Source organism: Stomoxys calcitrans, chromosome 2, assembly GCF_963082655.1.
Source record: "Stomoxys calcitrans chromosome 2, idStoCalc2.1, whole genome shotgun sequence".
Classification (NCBI taxonomy): domain Eukaryota; kingdom Metazoa; phylum Arthropoda; class Insecta; order Diptera; family Muscidae; genus Stomoxys; species Stomoxys calcitrans.
The window spans coordinates 159576902-159596130 of NC_081553.1; the positions used below are offsets into that span (position 1 = coordinate 159576902).

General features: G+C 41.4%; 1 protein-coding gene across 1 annotated transcript in view; it reads right to left on the reverse strand.

Moving 5' to 3' along the window:
- Positions 1 to 19229, reverse strand: part of LOC106090274 (aminopeptidase N) — a 70506-nt gene that overhangs the window by 30817 nt on the left and 20460 nt on the right. Inside the window, exon 5 of the mRNA XM_013256408.2 lies at positions 11400 to 11479. Within this exon, the coding sequence (XP_013111862.1) occupies positions 11400 to 11479 (80 nt within the window). The remainder of the gene's footprint in view (positions 1 to 11399; positions 11480 to 19229) is intronic.

The window sequence follows — 19229 nt, forward strand, 5'->3', positions numbered from 1 at the left end:
GTGATACATTATTCCGTGCAATATAGACGCATCTCGCCTGCGCCTGGCGCTAGTTACCCCTACATGGAGTGCATGGTAATGGCAGTCAGGTTCGGTACTACCGAGATAGAGCTATACAACGTGTACATACCGCTGGTTGATAGCTGTGTCCCAATTAATGACCAAGCTGATAACCACGACATAAGTGGGTTGCTATCTGGCCATAATGTTCTGGTTCTAGGGAACTTTAATGCGCATCACATTTCATGCCATTCTCCCCTGGGTAACGACCAGCGTGGCATGGCTTTGGCAGAGCAGATTGAAAGCTCCACGTTTTGAACTTTGAATGAGTATGCCCCCACTAGGATTACGAGGGGGTGCATCAGCTCGTCAGATATTTCCATTGCATCCCCTGATTTGCTGAGTGACGTATCCTGGCACCATCTTTTTGGGTTCAGACCTCCTCCCCATAATTCTCACCATCGACCAACCACCCGACTTCGCAACCTCTGAGCGCCGAACGTTTATCAATCAGAAGAAGGCCGATTGGCCTGGCTTCACAGTGTGCACCAATCGCCGCTTGAACTGACATCCCCCTCGGATGTGGTAGTTGCCGAGAGGAAATTCCAAGACATCATTAACGCAGCAGCCGCTCGCTTTATACAATCCGGTCGAATACCCCAATTGTGGTCCAATTTCCCGGCGCAGGCAGTGGTACTCGCAGCCGAGCATGAGGGGATTTGTTGTATGGACGCCACTAACCCCTGGATCAGTGAAATGAATCTAGAATTAAACAGGGTAGTCAACGAACATAAGCGGAATTTGTGGCTGGAACACTTGGAGTAATGTAACTTAGGCACCGATTTAGGCAGGGCGTGGTCTATTGTTAAGTCAGTCTCGAACCCCGTAGACGGTATGACAGGACCTCAGGCAATTTCCGAAGAGATGCGACAGGTTGTTCAACCGATAATTTATTGTGCATCCCGAGAGTAACGGGGCAAGGAGGAGAGCCATTCGCCGTATACGTGGTATCCGAGCCGATGGACAGCCATCACAATTTACGATGGGCGAAGTTACGAATATCATCCGTGGCGCCAAATACTCCAAGGCGTTGGGCCCCGACGGAATCTCTAAATTGATGTTACCATGATGTTGAAGAATCTGGATTTACCTGGAGTTGAGTAAGCTTACTACTGTCCTCAACCTGTCTTTGAACAATGTTATAGTTCCCTATGTCTGGAAAATGGGCAGAGTGATGCCGCTACTGAAGCCTGGAAAGGACCTGAGTTTGGGGGAGCCGTACAGACTGTTCTCCCTTCTCTCACCAGTTGCGAAAACGCTTGAGGCATTACTCCTCCCGAGCCTCGTAGGACAATTTCCATTCGCCGAGCATCAACATCGATTTCGAGGACTGCATAGCTAATAACTGCTAACACATTTGCCGTGGCTTCAATCAGCCCAGGCCATGTGATAGGACGGTCCTCGTGACACTAGACCTATCGAAGGAATTCGAGACGGTCAGCCATGCCAAACTATTTGAGGACATCGCCAACACGCCCCTCCAGCCAGGCCTCAAACGCTGGGTCGTGAATTATCTGTGTGGTCGCCAGTCATTTGTGGAATTTAGGGATAATAACTGGAAGCACCGTCCCCCAAGGCGGGGTGATATCTCCGGTCTACCCCTTCCAGACGGCATAGAGAGGTTGAACATCTACCTCAACGAACTTGCCTCATATTTCGCTGCAAGAAAACTGAACCACTTCAACCACACTGTTCACTACAAATACACGCGAGGTGAATATCGAGCTGACTGTGATGATCGATGGAGAAATGATTCCGACCATCAAGTGTCCCAAAATACTTGGCGTCACATTTGACAGCTCTTACACATTCTCCCCACATGCCACAGCAATTTGCCATAAGGTCAAAAGTAGAAACAAGGTTCTCAAGTCACTTGCGGGCAGCACTTGGGGTGCAGACAAAGAAATCTTGTTGACCACATACAAAGCAATTGGCCGATCTGTGGTAAGTTATCCAGTGTGGTCTCCTAAGCTTTGTGACATGCAGTGGAATAATATTCAGAGTATATCTGGCTCAATTACGTTCCGGCAAATGCAGGCGCCTCAACTCCTGCAAAGCAAGGATTGATGACGACGTGGTAGATGTATGGTCCCGATTGTAACTAGGGACCCTCGATACACGTCACCTGTTTAACTACCCAGCCAGACCCACTTGACTCACACCCAGATCCCTGTGGACGCACCCCATCTTAGTCGCAGATTTCCTGGGTCTTGACATTCAACAGAATCAATCAGACGAAAGAGAGAAAACAACCCCAATACCGTGTCGCACACAAGCTAATACAACGCTCAGTGTGATGTTTATTCCATCCATTTTATTCCGTCAATTATTTTGATTTCAGTTAAAAATGTCTTACACAATAAATAATAAAGAATAGTTTATTTCCATTTAGTTAACGTTAAACCATCACAAAGTTCATATGAAGTGATTATTTTAGATCTGCATCTGCGCTATATGAAGTTCAACTTTATTCGAAAGTAGTTTATTTTAACTCAACCATTGGTTCACCTTTTTTTGAGTGCAGTTACGTCGCTCAAATGAAATTTTCTTTGCGTACCAGGGTGACATTGAGAATTTTTGCTTGGAACTACAAATTTAAATGTATAGTTTAATCCCTGCTGTGGAGAAAAATGAAACATAAGGACTATACAACGAGTTCAGAGAACCTGTTGTCTTGGCACAGGCGGAGCGATGAGGGCACTGGAGACTATCCTTGATATCCGAGCCATTGACATACAGATTAAGTGTGAGGCAGCGACAGCGGCTATGAGACTTAAGGCGATAAGAGAATGGATTAAGGATGGGAGCAGTTCATACAGTCGCGGTATAATCGAGGGGACGATAGGAAACCAGGAAGGAACGGAAGAGGTTTCCGATCGGATACCTGTGACGACACTTGAGGTCGAGTGCAAGGCACTGCTGCCAGCGGATAGATCAAAGCTAGAGGACAGAGTAGGCCTGGGGGTCTATATTGAGAACCCAGGGACTGAGATCTGTTTTAGACTGCCTGACAATAATACGGTCCTGCAGGCGGAGATTCGGGCGATCACGGAATGTGTGAAGTGGAGTGGTACTAACGCAGTGACGTCAAGTGTGAACATCTTTACGGCAGTAAAATGGACAGAAGGGAAATAACAACCAGGAACATAAGGTCACGAACTCTCTTGCAGTGTAAGATTAACGACTTCTCTGAGAATGATACAATCCTAATCGTTTGGGTGTCGGGCCATAACGGAGTAAGGGGGAATGAAAGTGGTTAACCTGAAGCCTTTCGGGTCGACACAGTCCGATTTAAGGGCATGGGCGACAAACGCATCTAACACTGTACAACAGCGAAACGGTCGGTAGGACGTCGAAAATTCTATGCGGTGATCCGGAAAGGACGAGGCTATCACTGAAAGGCAGTAAGAAGGAGGTCAGTACAGCTTTAAGTATCATAACGTGACACATAGGACTATGAGCTATCTTATGCAACATCGGTGCGGCAAGTGATAGCTTGTGTGGGGAAGATGATGAGACGTTGGAGCATTTTCTAATTCATTGCCCGGCTTTCGCTGATAAAAGACCCCTTACCTAGGTGGGGACACAAAACCAGACATAAGCCAACTTAAAGGAGTGATATGGAACACAATTAAGGATTTTAAAGTAGCACGAAATTCTCACTTAAAATGTTCTTTTTCGAGGTTACTTTTTAGTTTTTATAGCGCGCAACGAGCCGATTACTGGCTTGGGTGTATGTCCATAGTGGCATGGGGCGAATTCATATCTGCACACGCTTTCTAACCTAACCCAATCCCTTCATGCAACATGAGGTTTGCAAATAAGCAATTAATTTTACTATATATGTTCTTTTTAAGCCAAAAACTATAAAAAAAATCGTGCAAAAAACTAAGCGATATTTGTAGCTATCTTGTAGTCTACACAAATATTTTCCAGTGGAGACCCGTCTGAAAATTTCGTCTGAAATCGTACTCCACAGAAAGTGAGATTTGAAAAATTATCACTTTCAGAATTTTGATCTACACATGATCGCACTCCTATATGACCAAAATAAATAAATATCCCAAAAATTGTTTTTCTTTGAGCTACACTCTTTGCTCAAAGGAAGATACACAAGATAAAAAGAAACCAATCGTATAAAATTTTCGCGTAAGAAATCATTTTTTGCTGCAAACGATGCCAAAAATGTTAGCTATTTTTATACCCTCCTCCATAGGATGGGGGTATACTAATTTCGTCATTCTGTTTGTAACACTTCGAAAATGTGTCTGAGACCCCATAAAGTATATATATTCTTGATCGTCATGTAATTTTAAGTTATCTAGCCATGTCCGTCCGTCTGTCCGCCCGTCTGCCCGTCCCTCCGTCTGTCTGTCGAAAGCAGGCTAACTTTCGAAGGAGTAAAGCTAGCCGCTTGAAATTTTGCACAAATACTTTTTATTAGTGTAGGTCGGTTGGGATTGTAAATGGTTCAAATCGGTTCATGTTTTGATATAGCTGCCATATAAACCGATCCTGGGTCTTGACTTCTTGAGCCTCCAGAGGGCGCAATTCTCGTCCGATTTGATTGAAATTGTCCACGTAGTGTTTTGGTATTACTTCCAACAACTGTGTTAAGAATTATTCAAATCGGTTAATAATCTGGTATAGCTGTCATATAAACCGATCTTGCATCTTGACTTCTTGAGCCAATAGAGCGCACAATTCTCATCCGATTTGGCTGAAATTTAGCATGAGTTGTTCTGTTATGACTTTGAATAACTGTGCTAAGTATAAATAAATAAATTACAAATTAAGTATGGTACATAACCTGATATAGCTGCCATATTAACCGATCTGGGGTCTTGACTTCTTGAGCCTCTAGAGGGCGCAATTTTCATCCGATTTGGCAGAAATTTTGTACAACGACTTCTCTGATGACCTTCAACATGCGTGTCTATTATGGTCTGAATCGATCAATAGCTTGATACAGCTCCCATATAAATCTATCACGCGATTTTGCTTCTTGAGCACCTACAAGGCGCAATTCTTATCCGAATAAAGTGAAATATTACGCAATGACTTCTACAATGTTCAGCATTCATTTATGGTCCGAATCGAACTATAACTTGATATAGCTCCAATAGCATAACAGTTCTTATTCAATATTCTTTGTTTGCCTAAAAAGAGATACCGTGAATAGAACTCAACAAATGCGATCCATGGTGGAGGGTATATAAGATTCGGCCCGGCCGAACTTAGCACGCTCTTACTTGTTTAGATAAGATCATGTGTGTTTAACATATTGTGTAAGCTTATCTTTCTTATGTATAAAAATCAATTTATGTTTGTTTGTCGGTTTGTATGTTTGTTTGTGTGTTCCTTATAGACTCAAAAATGGCTAAACCGATTTTCTTGAAATTTTCACAGATGGTGCATAATGATCCCGTGGTGAAAATAGGCTACTACATTTTTTGATACCTGGAGGGGGGTTGGTGGTGGGTGATGGGTGGTGCGATTTAAGCGTGCGTGGTTGTGTGCTCTCTTAAAGTAACCTAAAAATAAAAATTTGGTATCCAAATTTCGGATGGGGTACCTCCCCACCCTCAAATCTACCAAATATATATAGAGATCAATCATGGCAATATGGGACTCAAATGAAAGGTATTTAAGAGTACAAAACGTATCTGCTATCCAATTGTCGGACTAACACTCCTAAACCCTCAAAAACACTCCTAAATCGGACATATTTACCGACCTTGGCAATATGAGACTCAAATGAAAGGCATTTGCAAGTAGAATACGAATTTGGTATCCAAATGTGGGAACAAGTTTCTGGAGGTGCACCCCTTCCGCAAAACACCCCTCAAATAGGACTTATTTACTGATTATGGCAATATGGGGCTCAAATAAAAGGTATTTAAGTATAGAATACGAATCTGATATCCAAATGTGAGACCAAGTGTATGGGGGCCGCCCACTCCAAAAACAACCCCTAAAGAGGACAAATTTACTACAATAGCAATATGGGGCTCAAATGAAAGGACTTTGGGAGTTAAGCACGAATCTGATATCAATATTCGGGAAAAAGTGCGTATGGGGCCACCCCGACTCCATAACACCTCCCATATAGGACGTATTTGCTGACCATTCCAATATGGGGCTGTAATTTTAGAGTAGACCATGACCGTCCCCCTAGAGGCCTAAGTATTTGAGGGACCACCCCACTCCCCAAAACACCCCTAAATCAGGCATATATACCAACCACGTCAATCCGGGGCTCAAATGAAAGATATTGGGGGTCTAACCCTTCCCTAAAACACCCCACAAACAACAACTATTTACTGACCATCGCAAAATCGGCCTCAAATAAAGGTAATTGGAAGTAGAATACGAATCTGATATTCAAATGTGGGACCATGTATTTGAATCACCGCCTCTTTTCAAAATGTTTGAGGAGGCCTCATCCTCATCCCTCATAAATAAATGGTTTTTGAGAGAAGAGCACCATGCGGATATATTGGGTTGCCCAAAAAGTTATTGCGGATTTTTCATATAGTCGGCGTTGACAAATTTTTCCACAGCTTGTGACTCTGTAATTGCATTCTTTCTTCTGTCAGTTATCAGCTGTGACTTTTAGCTTGCTTTAGAAAAAAAGTGTAAAAAAAGTATATTTGATTAAAGTTCATTCTAAGTTTTATTAAAAATGCATTTACTTTCTTTTAAAAAATCCGCAATTACTTTTTGGGCAACCCAATATTTGTCTGGGCCAAGAGTCTAAGGGACCACCTCACCCCCGAAAACACCCCTAAATCGGACAACATGACAATATCGAACTGAAAAAAAAAACTTTTAATAATGGAGTATTGGAGTATATCTAACACCCAAACGTTAAGGACCCTAAACCCTGCGAGCGAATTCATAGACCGGTAAAGATCATATGGGATTCAGATAAAGGCATTTATATTGTTATGCTTTTGCGATATACATATATTATTTTCGTAGTATGGTATTTCACTAAAAGCTCTTTAATTGTCGAAAATAAACATACAAAGGAAAATTTTGTTCCATATAAAGTAAATGAAGGCGCAGCGGAGCGGGCCCGGTTCAGCTAGTTGAAATATATGTATGAACATTGTGTACGACCCACATTCAGAAACTATTTGATTCAATCTCAAACAGCAAAACAAAGAATAACCGTCCTTCCAAATTTTGCCTTTATATAAGACCTTTGTATGGAATATTTTTTACTTCACAAGTTATTGTAACTTCGTTCAAAAGCACCTTCTGTAAAAATATGTCTTAGCTATGTCATCATGTCTTTGCACAAGTAAACAAAATAAAATACAAACAAAAAGCAAGCCGAATTCAAACACATGTTAGGCTTGTGACGACCTTCCTGTTCCGCAAGCGATAACCCAGTAGAAAGGCCCAGAGGGAAACTTGAGAACGGCCCCCATTTCGGAACCACATTTAAGGCTTTTAATTCAACCGCAAACAAACTCTAAACATCTTTCCAAATTGTGCCTTATATAAGAGCTTTGTATCGAATCTTTTTCACTTTACAAATTCGCTCCGTTCAAAAACACCTTCTGTCAAAGGATAGGCGAGTTGGATAAAGATTTAAATTCAAAATGTTAATTAATTCAAATAATTGTACTGTGTGCTTATAATAAAGAACAAGTAAAAGCGTGCTAAGTTCGGCCGGGCCGAATCTTATATACCCTCCACCATGGATCGCATTTGTCGAGTTATTTTCCCGGCATCTCTTCTTAGGCAAAAAAGGATATAAGAAAAGATTTGCTCTGCTATTAGAGCGATATCAAGATATGGTCCGGTTTGGACCACAATTAAATTATATGTTGGAGACCTGTGTAAAATGTCAGCCAATTCGAATAAGAATTGCGCCCTTTGTGGGCTCAAGAAGTAAAAGAGAGAAATCGATTTCAAATCGATGCAAAATTTCATTCCAATCGGATAAGAATTGCGCTCTCTAGAGGCTCAAGAAGTCAAGACCCAAGATCGGTTTATATGGCAGCTATATCAGGTTATGAACCGATTTGAACCATACTTGTCACAGATGTTGGATATCATAACAAAACACGTCGTGCAAAATTTCATTCCTATCGGATAAGAATTGCGCACTCTAGAGGCTCAAGAAGTCAAGACCCAAGATCGGTTTATATGGCAGCTATATCAAAACATGGACCGATATGGGCCATTTACAATACCAACCGACCTACACTAATAAGAAGTATTTGTGCAAAATTTCAAGCAGCTAGCTTTACTCCTTCGGAAGTTAGCGTGCTTTCGACAGACAGACGGACGGACGGACAGACGGACGGACATGGCTAGATCGACATAAAATTTCACGACGATCAAGAATATATATACTTTATGGGGTCTCAGACGAATATTTCGAGTAGTTACAATCAGATTGACGAAATTAGTATATCCCCCATCTTATGGTGGAGGGTATAAAAATAGTATGGCGGAGCTCGCTTTCAATAGTGACAAAGTGTAGTTTCCACTTTCCACATTTTCTTTAAATGCACGTGTTGTTACATTAAGTGCACGTGCGTCGAGTTGAATGAAAGTGCGTTGAACAACTACTAATTTGAATGAGCAACTGAATGATCGGTTCGAGCAAATACAAAAGCAATCAATAAACGTTCATCCACCCAACCAAAAGCATCAGCACAAATCAAGTCACTGAACAAGAGTGTTTGAAAATTTTGCTACTTGGTGAAGCTCTCTGGTAAGCATGCCACCTATGACGCTAAACGCCTGGGTTCGAATCCTGGTAAGACGTACTATGGCATTTAAAAAGCCAAAGAGGTGCACTGCGGCATGTCCCATTCGGACTCGGCTCTCAAACAGAGGTCAACTATCATTGAGCTTAAGACATGCCATAGTGCCTTACAAATGTCGCCGGTATTAGTAGGGAATCCTGGCGAGACGTACTATGGCATTTAAAAAGCCAAAGAGGTGCACTGCGGCACGTCCCATTCGGACTCGACTCTCAAAAAGAGGTCACCTATCATTGAGCTTAAGACATGCCATAGTGCCTTACAAATGTCGCCGGTATTAGGAGGGAATAACCACCGTTGAAATTTTTAATTTTCTATTGATAGTAACTCATAAATTTTCATAAACATTCATACTAGTTTTAAGATGTCTAAGTATTTTTGAATGAATTTTTCTCATTGGTCTAGAAACTCCGAGATGCTATTTTAAAATTTAGCTGACGACGTAGTGGTCAATTTTACACCCTCAACATATTTTTATTTAACAATTCTCCTCTTTCTTAATTTAGCGATCTATTTTTTTTTTGTTTATTGTCGTGGTAAGACCAATTTGTCGCCGTAGGTGCGACATGTGCGGAGTTATGTATGTGCTGGTATAAAATTTACCACACCTCTACAATTGTGATATTTTTTCCTTAAAACATTTTTACCACCACCCTGCTAGTAAGATAAGTATTCAGAAGAAAATAAACTTCCCCACGTCACGTTTCAAAGAGTACATTGAAGGGTCGGTTTATATGGGAACTATAACAGGTTATAGGCCGATTTGCCACGAATGTTAGAAGTCTTGCCGGAGGTCATGGTACACAGTCAAATCGGACAATATATTCACTATCTATGGGCTCAAAATTTATATGAGAGTTATATCGGATTATAGACCGTATTGGACTATAAACAGCACGTACGTTAAAAGTCAAAACAGAATTCGACGTGCAAAACTTTAATTCAAATTCACTAAAAATTGCGCCCTCTGGGAGCTCAAGAAATCACGGTTTATTTGGGAGCTGAATACATCGGGTTATGGGTCGATTTAGACCATAATTGGCGTCATAACTGAAATAGAAGTTCACGATTTCAGCCACATCGGTTAAAAATTGCCCCCTCCAGTAACGTATTTGTGTATATACAGGGTGGGTGAGAGAAACTTACTTATTTGAAAGGTCTATAAAAACAAAAGTACTTCCGTTATTTTTTTTTTTTGTATTTTAGAATACAATATCCCAATGTATTTTGTCATGCAGTCTTGACATCGGGTAAGTGCGACCCCCATTGCGCATACAATGATTAAGAGGATTTTTGAAATTCTCGCCCACACTTTGCAGCATATGAATCGGTATATTGGCAATGGCGTAGCAAATGTTGTTCGTGAGGTGTACCAGGATCCATGGTCGGATTTACACCATTTCAATAACGAATGTTTTGCTTGTTGAAGCAGCCGAAAATTTGAAAGAGAGTCTCGTCACTTTAAAAAACTACTGCGTCTTCAGGCAGGTTGTCAATCCCATGCATTTTGACGGGCAACAAAATCGAATCGAATCGAATGAATTTTAAGGTATTGATGTCTCCATCATTCGTCGAACAATTGTGTCAGAAATGCCCATAGCAGCTGCATGTTTGCGAGCCGTACGCCGGGGAGAACGCACAACTGACTGCCTCACTCTTTCGATATTTTTCGGAGTTCTGATGGTTTATGAAAGTCCATATCTGGGTTAACCGACTCTTCCGCAATCATGAATTACGGCCAGGAACGAGTCTGTGAGGGAAATTTCAAAGCAAGCGCGGAAGACACGTTGCGTAGCAACAAGTGGGCGACCGTTAGAAAAAAAGCTCTTGACATAAAAGGCCCGCTGCTCCCTCGACCAGAGCTGATGGCAACTGAGTAGAAGCAGAAACAAACTTGGGGACTCAGTTGCGCCCACTCTCGACCCCCTCCCCTCTATCTAACTCACCGCTAGGGAATTTTTTCAAATAAGTAATTTTCTCTGGCACATCCTGTATTTATCTTCGAATGAAGCAAGTCACTTGAACTTTGCACAGATAATACTTTTTGATATTGGTCGTTGGGGATTGAAAATGGGCCTAGCGCTTCAGATTTGTCTATAGCTCCCACATAAATCGGTCCTTCGACTTGATTTTAGCCCTAGAAACCTCATTCTTTATCATGATTTTTCATGTCTTCAACATCCGTGCCATGTACGATCCAAATCGATCTATTACTTGTTATTGCTCTCGAACTAAACGTTCTCCTAATTTGAGATATTGAATCTCTGGAAGCCGCAATTGTTGTGCGATTTGGCTAATATTTTACACTTAGTGTTCTCTTAAGACTTTTAAAATTAGTCTTCCAAATTATATTTCTCAATTAGTCTTGTTCGTCCACAAGAAGATTAAATTTTTGGCTGATTTGGCAGAATTTTTCACTTAAAGTACACATGTGCCCTTCAACTATGTTCATACTCGTATTTTGAATCCATGGTGGTGGGTCCCCAAGATTAGGCCCGGCCAAACTTAACACGTTCTTACCTGTTATGTATTGTGTATACATGTACTTACAATTCTTCCGTTTTTAGTAATTGTGTGTTAAATAATGTAACAAAATTCCTCGGCCTCGCAATAGATACTTTGAATGGTACCTGTTAAAAACAAAATGTAATTGGTTAAAATATTGCCATTCGTGTTTTTTGAAATAAGAAAGGATTTATCGTAAGAGCGTATGTCGAATGATAGCAATCTCCTATGGTGAGATGTAAAAATGACCTAGGGGGTTGTTTTTTTACACTTTACACACCATTTTTTCTAACACTGACAAATTTTGACGTTTGTCAAAAATCAAAAGTAAACAAGATGTGCTATAATACAGGAAAAATACAGAAAATAATAATTAATTGCGTAATGAATATATTTCAAAAATATTTTCCACTACTGCTAGCAGTTATATTGCAAATGCGAACGTTGAAATATGGAAATATTTTGGATCTTGCTTTGTATTAATTATTTGCCCAATTTTAGGAAGTTTTGTACATGCAACCTTCTTCACGAACCATTACTTCACGAAAAATTAATGCAAATGCATATTTGCTTCTATTGGGTTGCCCAAAAAGTAATTGCGGATTTTTCATATAGTCGGCGTTGACAAATTTTTCCACAGCTTGTGACTCTGTAATTGCATTCTTTCTCCTGTCAGTTATCAGCTGTTACTTTTAGCTTGCTTTAGAAAAAAAGTGTAAAAAAAGTATATTTGATTAAAGTTCATTCTAAGTTTTATTAAAAATGCATTTACTTTCTTTTAAAAAATCCGCAATTACTTTTTGGGCAACCCAATATTTCTATACCCACCACCGAAGGATGGGGGAATATTCATTTTGTCATTCCGTTTGCAACACATCGAAATATCCATTTCCGACCCTATAAAGTATATACATACATACATTTTTGATCAGCGTAAAAATCTAAGACGATCTAGCCTTGTCCGTCCGTCTGTCTGTTGAAAACACGCTACAGTCTTTAAAAATAGAGATATTAAGCTGAAACTTCGCATAGATTCTTTTCCTTGTTCATAGGCAGGTTAATTTCGAAGATGGACTATATCGGACTATATCTTCATATAGCCCCCATATAGACCGATCCGCCGATTTAGGGTCTTAGGCCCATAAAAACCACTACTATTATTCCATTTTGCTGAAATTTGGGACAATGAGTTGTGTTAGGCCATTCGACATTCTTCTTCAATTTAACCCAGGTCGTTTCAGATTTGGATATAGCTGCCATATAGACCGATCCACCGATTTAGGGTCTTAGGCCCATAAAAGCCACATTTATTATCCAATTTTGCTGAAATTTGGGACAGTGAGTTGTGTTAAACCCCCGACATCTTTTTTCAATTTGACCCAGATCGGTCCAGATTTGGATATAGCCGCCATATAGACCGATCTCTCGATTTAAGGTTTTAGGCCCATAAAAGACGCATTTACTGTCCGATGTCGCCAAAATTTGGAACAGTGAGTTGTGTAAGGCCCTTTCACATCCTTCTTCAATTTGGCCTAGATCGATCAAGATTTGCATATAGCTGCCATATAGACAAATCTCTCGATTTAAGGTTTTGGGCCTATAAAAAGAGCATTTATTGTCCGATGTCGCCGAAATTAGGGACAGTGAGTTAATTAAAGCCCATCGACATATTTCTGCCATTTGGCCTAGATCGATCAAGATTTGCATATAACTGCCATATAGACAAAACTCTCGATTTAAGGTTTTGGGCCCATAAAAAGAACATTTATTGTCCAATGTCGCCGAAATTTGGGACAGTGAGTTGTGTTAGGCCCTTCGACATTCTTATTCAATTTGGCTCAGAGCCGGCGATGAGATCATAACCTACTTCCAAGAGGCCCATTTACTCAAGATTTGGAAGACTAAGATAGGCAAAGATCCTAGTATTGAAACATCAGGCAGTACAAGGAATGGAAACTCAATACAGCCTAACGAACAGGGACCCGACGATGAAACCATTACTGACGTTACAAATATTCAGAAGACTATAATAGGCAAAGAAACTAAAACGATGACATGCAGTCTAACAACAGAGAGCAGACGATGAGATCATCACCTACTCCCAAGGCGCCCATTTACTGGAGGACCAATGATTGATGTAATCCAGATAAACCTCCGCCGGAGCGAGACTGCTACACACGCTCTGTTGGAGAAAATCAGCAAGGGCATGATTCATATTGCCTTAATTCGGGAGCCATTGACGCCCCGGAATAAAGTATCTGGGCTGAACCATATAAACTACTCGGCCGAGGACCTGCGTTATTTGTCACAAAAATTTGAATTTTATATTTTCCCCATAATTGTCAACGTCGAATGCAATAGTGATTAGGCAGGGAGACGGTGGAGCATACCTGACATCACTTTATCTGCCTTTCGACTCTCCGAAGGAAAGCAAAACAGACAGAAAATGAGGTACTAATAGGGTGCGATGCGACTCCGAGGAAAGCAAAACAGACAGAAAATGAGGTACTAATAGGGTGCGATGCGAACTCTCACCACATTTCGTGGGGTAGTACCAGTATTAATTAGCGGGGCCAAGCCCTGGCAAAATTCTTGAATAATAACCACCTAATAACACTTAATATTGGTAACACCGCAACCTTTGTTAATAGGATTAGGGAGGAGGTTTTAGATGTAACGATATGTTCGGAAAACCTCATCTTGCATTCCTTTTCAGACCATCGCTAAATTAGGTTTAAAATAGCACGGCCAGCGCCAAATCAGCTAAGCTTTCGTAATAAGTTGAAAACCAACTTTCCAATTTTCGGAAGACTACTCAGAAGAAGGCTTGGGCAAGATAATTAAGATTGTCCAAGCATAGAAGACATTGACGACAATGTCAATAGGATGACTTTTTTTACTGAAGTATATAAGGATGTGTGGAGGCCACCATAGTGCAGAGGTTAGCATGTCCGCCTATGACGCTGAACGCTTGGGTTCAAATCCTGGCGAGACCATCAAAAAAAAAAAATTTTCAGCGGTGGTTTCCCCCTCCTAATGCTGGCAACATTCTTGAGGTACTATGCCATGTAAAACTTCTCTCCAAAAAAGGCGTCGCACTGCGGCACGCCGTTCGGACTCGGCCCAAAGGCCCATTATCATTGAGCTTAAACTTGAATCGGACTGCACTCATTGATATGTTAGAAGTTCGCCCCTGTTCCTTAGTGGAATGTTCATGGGCAAAATTTGTAATTTGCAATATTGGGATGTGTATTACACATGGCTCAAGGAATACAATAAGATTACCAGAGTGGCAAACCTGCCTCCTGGAAGCTTTTCTGCGATGAAAAAGTTTATCTCAAAAACCCATATCCTAACTGAAACGTTAGTAGACTAAATGGGAGTGAGAGCAGAGACAACGAAGAACATGTTGATGCTTTTGATGAAAACGCATTTTCCATAGGATACGACGGGACTCACGGAGACACCAGCATCTTTGAATAATGATGTTAATCGAGGGTTTATATATAATCGAGGGTCCTGAAGGAAACCTTGAGAAACTTCAAACCATTTATGTAACCCGGACCTGATGGAATATTTCTGGGCACTATTTTTACAGCGTGCCCAAGACTTGCATATACACCGAAAGCATGGCAGGAGGCAAGGGTAGTATTTATACCTTAGCCCGGCAAACAGCATGCCTATGTCAAAGGAAGGTCGGTGGAGACTGCACTGCACGAGGTTTTGCATAAAATAGAAGAATGTGCAGACCAACACATTGATCCAATCCTTAGACCAGTACCGGATGGACCCGGTCCTTATAGACTGGATAAATTGTGGGTCCCATGACATAAATATGATAAAGTGGCACAGGGCACGCCACAGGGAGGCATTTTATAGCCACTCCTTTGGGTGGCCAGCATAAATAACCTATTACGGAAACTGACTGAGGAGGGATTTGAACCCGTCTGCTATGCAGACGATGTTACAATATTTCTAACGGGTAAGGATTCGAACCAGCTATGCAGAAGGGCCGAAAAGGTCTTGCATATGACTGAACTAGACCCAGGGGTCTGAATGTTAACCCAAAGAAAACTGAAATATGCCTGTTTACGAGGAAGATGATGGTGGGCCTATTTGACACACCACGTTTCCTTAACAAAACGATGTCGATATCTGACAAAGTCAAATATTTAGGAGTCCAAGGAAACTGAATTGGAAGTGTCACATTCAGGAGCGTACTGAGAAAGCTCACAGACGTTGGACACTATGTAGACGGGGCGTAGGCTCGAAATGGGGCCTGAATCTGGGAATAGTCCACTGGCTCTACAGGAGCGTAATTAGACAAATACTTACTTACGCCTTAGTAATTTAGTGGACTGCTATGAGAAAATGTGCAACATAAGGACAATACAACAGGTTCAGAGAACATGTTGTCTTGGCATAGGGGGAGCGATGAGGGCCACGCCCACTAGGGCACTGGAGACTATTATAGAAATCCGACTCATTGACATACAGATTAAGTGTGAGGCAGCCACTGTGGCTACGAGACTTAAGGCGATGGGAGAATGGATTGAGGATGGGAACACCTCATACCATCGCGGTATAATCGAGGTGACGATAGGAAACCTGGAAGGAAGGGAAGATGTTTCCGATCGGATACCGGAGATGACACTTGAGGTCGAGTGCGAGGCATTGCTGCCAGCGGCAGTGTGGGACTGACGGAAACCTAGTATTGCCATTTGGAAGACCATGTTACACGGATGGATCAAAGCTAGAGGACAGAGTGGACCCGGGGGTCTACATTGAGAACCCAAGGACTGAGATCTGTTTTAGACTGCCTTACCATAATTCGGTCCTGCAAGCGGAGATCCGGGCGAATGCGTGAGGTGGTGTGGTACTAAAGCGAGGACGTCAAGTGTGAACATCTTTACGGACAGTAAAAAGGTCATAAGGGCAATAACAACCAGAACGGTAAGATCACGAACAATCTTGGAATGTAAGATGGAGATTAACGCCTTCTCTGGGGATGGCACAATCCGCATCGTTTGGGTGCCGGGTCATAAAAGGGTAAGGGCGAATGAAAGGGTAGACGATTTTGCGGCGAAGGCCTGAGGACTGTCGTCAATAAATTTGGTTAACCCGAAGCCTTTCGGGTCGACGCAGTCCGAGTTTAGGGCGTGGGCAACAAATATGTAACACTGTGGAACAGCAAAACAGTCGGTAAGACAGCGAAAATCCTATGGTGCGATCGGAATTGTGAGAGGACGAGGCTATTACTGAAAGAAAGTAAGAGGGAGGTCAGTAAAGCATTTGGTATCATAACGGGACACATAGAACTACGAGCCCACTTATGCAAAATCAATGTGGCAAGTGATAGCATGTGGAGGGCATTTTCTCTTTCGAGGTTACGAGGTTAGATGTATGTAGTGGCATGGAGCGGATCAATATCCGCACCCTCTTTTCAACCTAACTTAACCTAATCCTGAGTACGCAATTGTCAAATATTTATATGTGCAACTACGCTGTACAACAGCAAATCTGGAGGGTGAAGAAAGAAAAAGCTAAAAGGGAGGCCATTGTCGTCATATTTTACGGTTTACCAGTGTTTGAAGAATATTTCCTGCAATTGTTGAACGTGACTGCGCCTCTAATGGCCCGTCCGCTTAGTCAATTTTGGCATACTTCTTCTAACATTTCGGCCGGTATCTCCCGAATAAATGCTTCAATGTTGTCTACCAATTGTTGCGACAATTGAAGCGGACTTGTCTGTATAGACATGAGCATTAACATAGCCCCACAAATAATAGTCTAAATCGCACGATCTAGACGGCCAATTGACCGGTCCCGTATGTGAAATAAAATGTTCAACGGACACGCCTCTCAATAAGTCCATTGTTACGCGTGCTGTGTGGCATGTGGCACCGTCTTGTTGAAACCCCATGTCATGCAAGTCAAGCTCTTGCATTTTGGCAAAAAAAAGGTGGATATCATCTCACGATAGCGTTCATCATTTACAGGTATGTTACGATTCGCATCATCTTTGAAGAAGCACGGTCCAATGATGCCGCACCAAACTGTAACTTTTTCTGCATTGGTAGCTCCTGCAATGCTTCTGGCTGAACTTCACTCCAAAATCGACAATTCTGCTTATTTATATACCCATTGAGCCAAAAATGAGGTTCGTCGCTAGACACAATTTTTCGATAAAAAAAGTGGATCTTCGGCCTACTTTCCAAGAGCCTATTCACCAAAAATTCTGCGTTGCGGTTGGTAGCTCGTTCGGCTTCAATTCTTGCACCAGATGTATTTTGAAAGACTTCACACCTAAATCCTTCCACAAAATTTTCCACTTTGTTGAGTAACAGAGGCCCAATTGCTGCGAACGGTGACGGATCGATAATTGATGGTCATCATTAACACTGGCCGATACATCTGCGATATTTTCTTTAGTTCGTACTCTACTACATAAGCGCGTTGGTGGTTTAAATTTCAACAATGCAAATTTGGTGCGAAACTTAGTCACAATAGCCCGAATAGCCGCTACAGTGGGTCGATTAAACTGACCATAAAATGGAAGGAGTGTGCGATGAACTTTCTTAAAAGAACACTCATTTTTATACCCTCCACCATAGGATGGGGGTAAAATAATTTCGTCTCCTCGAAATATTCGTCTCAGACCCCATAAAGTATATATATATTCTTGATCGTCATTACATTATACGTCGATCTAGCCATGTCCGTCCGTCCGTCTGTCTGTCGAAAGCACGCTAACATTTGAAGGAGTAAAGCTAGACGCTTGAAAGTATATATATATATTCTTGATCGTCATTACATTATTCGTCGATCTAGCCATGTCCGTCCGTTCGTCTATCTGTCGAAAGCACGCTAACATTTAAAGGAGTAAAGCTAGCCGCTTGAAAATTTGCACAAATATTTCTTGTAGGTGTAAGTCAGTTGGGGTTGTAAATGGACCATATCGGTCCATGTTTTGATATAGCTGCCATAAAAACCGATCTTGGAACTAGTTGAAGTATAGTTGAAATCGGTCTATAACCTGATATAGCTGTCATATAAAACGATCTGGGATCTTGACTTCTTGAGCCATTACAGGACGTAATTCCTATCCGATTTGGCTAAAATTTTGCAAGACGTTTTGCATGACGATGTTATGATTTCCAACAACTATGCCAAGTACGGGTGAAATCGATGCATAACCTGGTATAGCTGTCATATAAACCGATCTGGGGTCTTGACTTCTTGAGCCTTTAGAGGGCGCAAATCCTATCCTATTTCGCTGAAATTTTGCACGACGTGTTTCGTAATGGCTTTCAAAGTATGGTTCAAATCGGTCCACAACCTGATATAGCTGCCATATTAACCGATCTGGGATCTTGACTTCTTGAGCCTCTGTAGAGCGCAATTATGATCTGATTTTGGTGAAATTTTGTACAGCGGCTTCAATAATTTGCAAGCATTGACGATCCATGGTTAAATTATAGACCAAACCGAAGATGTTTCACAGTGAAACAAAACACAAAACGTGCGTGAGCTGTTTCAACCAGCGTTGCCAAAAAGATAATAGCTTAAAAATCACGCTTTAGTATTAATACCTAGATATTTCTTATTTTTGAGCTGGTTAATGGCGGCTGCGTAGTTAAGAACAGTTTCTATACAAATGTACCCCCATTTTTTGTGTTTTTTCCCTTATATATTATATAACAAACCATCAAATTTGAACAAAAGTATCCCTGTCATTCGTGTTATCAGCAGCGAGTAATTTACGAAGAATAGTAAGTCTAAATATTCGTAAATTACTCGCTGCTCATGTCGAAAGGGAAAAATTCTCCCTCTACTCAGTTTTTCTTATACGGGTAATTTCTTCCAAATTGGAAA